The sequence below is a fragment of the Aphanomyces astaci genome (assembly GCF_000520075.1).
Source record: "Aphanomyces astaci strain APO3 unplaced genomic scaffold supercont1.42, whole genome shotgun sequence".
NCBI classification, from domain to species: domain Eukaryota; phylum Oomycota; class Saprolegniomycetes; order Saprolegniales; family Verrucalvaceae; genus Aphanomyces; species Aphanomyces astaci.
This window is the reverse complement of record NW_009798305.1, coordinates 550,149-551,473: the sequence shown is the minus strand read 5'-3', so window position 1 is coordinate 551,473 and position 1,325 is coordinate 550,149. Positions and strand designations below refer to the sequence as shown.

The 1,325-nt window shown below is 47.7% G+C and overlaps 1 protein-coding gene across 1 annotated transcript; it reads left to right on the top strand.

The window, feature by feature from the left end:
- Positions 1 to 708: 708 nt before the first annotated feature.
- On the top strand, positions 709 to 1,147 carry H257_12746 (hypothetical protein; the record flags this gene model as incomplete). Its single annotated transcript, XM_009840051.1, has 3 exons — positions 709 to 849; positions 954 to 1,080; positions 1,137 to 1,147. 3 exons carry the CDS (start codon positions 709 to 711, stop codon positions 1,145 to 1,147), a joined length of 279 nt encoding a protein of 92 aa, XP_009838353.1.
- Positions 1,148 to 1,325: the final 178 nt, after the last annotated feature.

The following is a 1,325-nucleotide window of genomic DNA, read 5'->3' as shown; positions in this document are numbered from 1 at the left end:
TATTTTGACCCGGGCTAGTCTGCTGTGTGATTCAAGCGTACAACGCGTCATCGTGCATGGTCCCTGCGTATAAGAACCACCCCCACCAACCCATGGAACATCACAACACGTGCTTCAACTCGCACCTTGCGAAAGGACGTATCAAGACAGAACATTGCATTGGTATGTTAAAAGTTCGTTTTCTGTATCTGAAACGAATGCGGAATATAATGGACGGAAAACCAGCAATGGTTAGCATTATACGAACAATTATCGCGGCCTCCATCCTGCACAACATGTTGGTCACCGAGCACGACTCTGTGCCAGCCTCGTGGATCGAACTACAGATCAACTGCAAATGTAACGCTGATTTGCATGGATGGTGGGTTAGTTTCCCATGAACAATTGCTGAAACCCAAGTTGAAAACAGTGCGAGTGATCCCACGAACAAGCGTTAGAATGTGTTGACACAAGTCCTCCAAGATACAAAGTAACCATTTTAACTTCCAAATGTACGAGGCAACCAAATTTTGTTTTGTAACATGGAAAAGCTATCGCAATACAGGGGGCGACGGATTGTTATAATTCGAGCTGGGATTCTAGAAAGATCGAAGCGCGCGAAGAGTTTCGCGCGCTTTCACGATTTTTGAATCTGCGCTCTATGGAAGAGGCCATCCCTGCACCACAAACTCCGGTACATCTCTCTGTTTAGTACGAATGACCACTAACATGACGTACAGCCACCCAGACGTGGCCCCTACAAGCGAATACCACTCTCTGCCAAGAGACGTGTGGTGGCAGCGCACGATGCAGGACAAGACTGGAAGTCTGTTGCTCGCGCCAACGGAATCAACGAGTCCACCGCAAAAGGTTGGCTCATGCTGGACTCTTTGACACCAAAACAACGCGGTAACTTACGTATCATACACATTCCCTTTTCATATGTAAGATCAGGTGGCTACAAACTACGAAAGCTGTCGCACCAGCTCGTGGACACAATGGAGGCATGGGTGGAGTTTGACTGCCAAATCACTCTCGCCGAGCTCAAAGCACGCATTCAAGTGGACTACGATATCGTCATCTCGGAAACGAGTCTACACCGTGCGCTGGAGGAGCGTGTCTTCACCTACAAAGACCTCCATTACGAGCTACTGCAGCTCAACGATGAAAGTTTCAAAAACAAACGTTCGGAATACGTTCAACAACTACGTGAACACATCATTCAAGGCAAAGTTCCGATCTGGATTGATGAAACCAACTTCAACCTCTTCACCTTCCGAACGAAGGGACGATCAAAGAAGAACACACGGGCGAAGTTTGTTCGTGGATGCTCTCAGAAGGGGAAA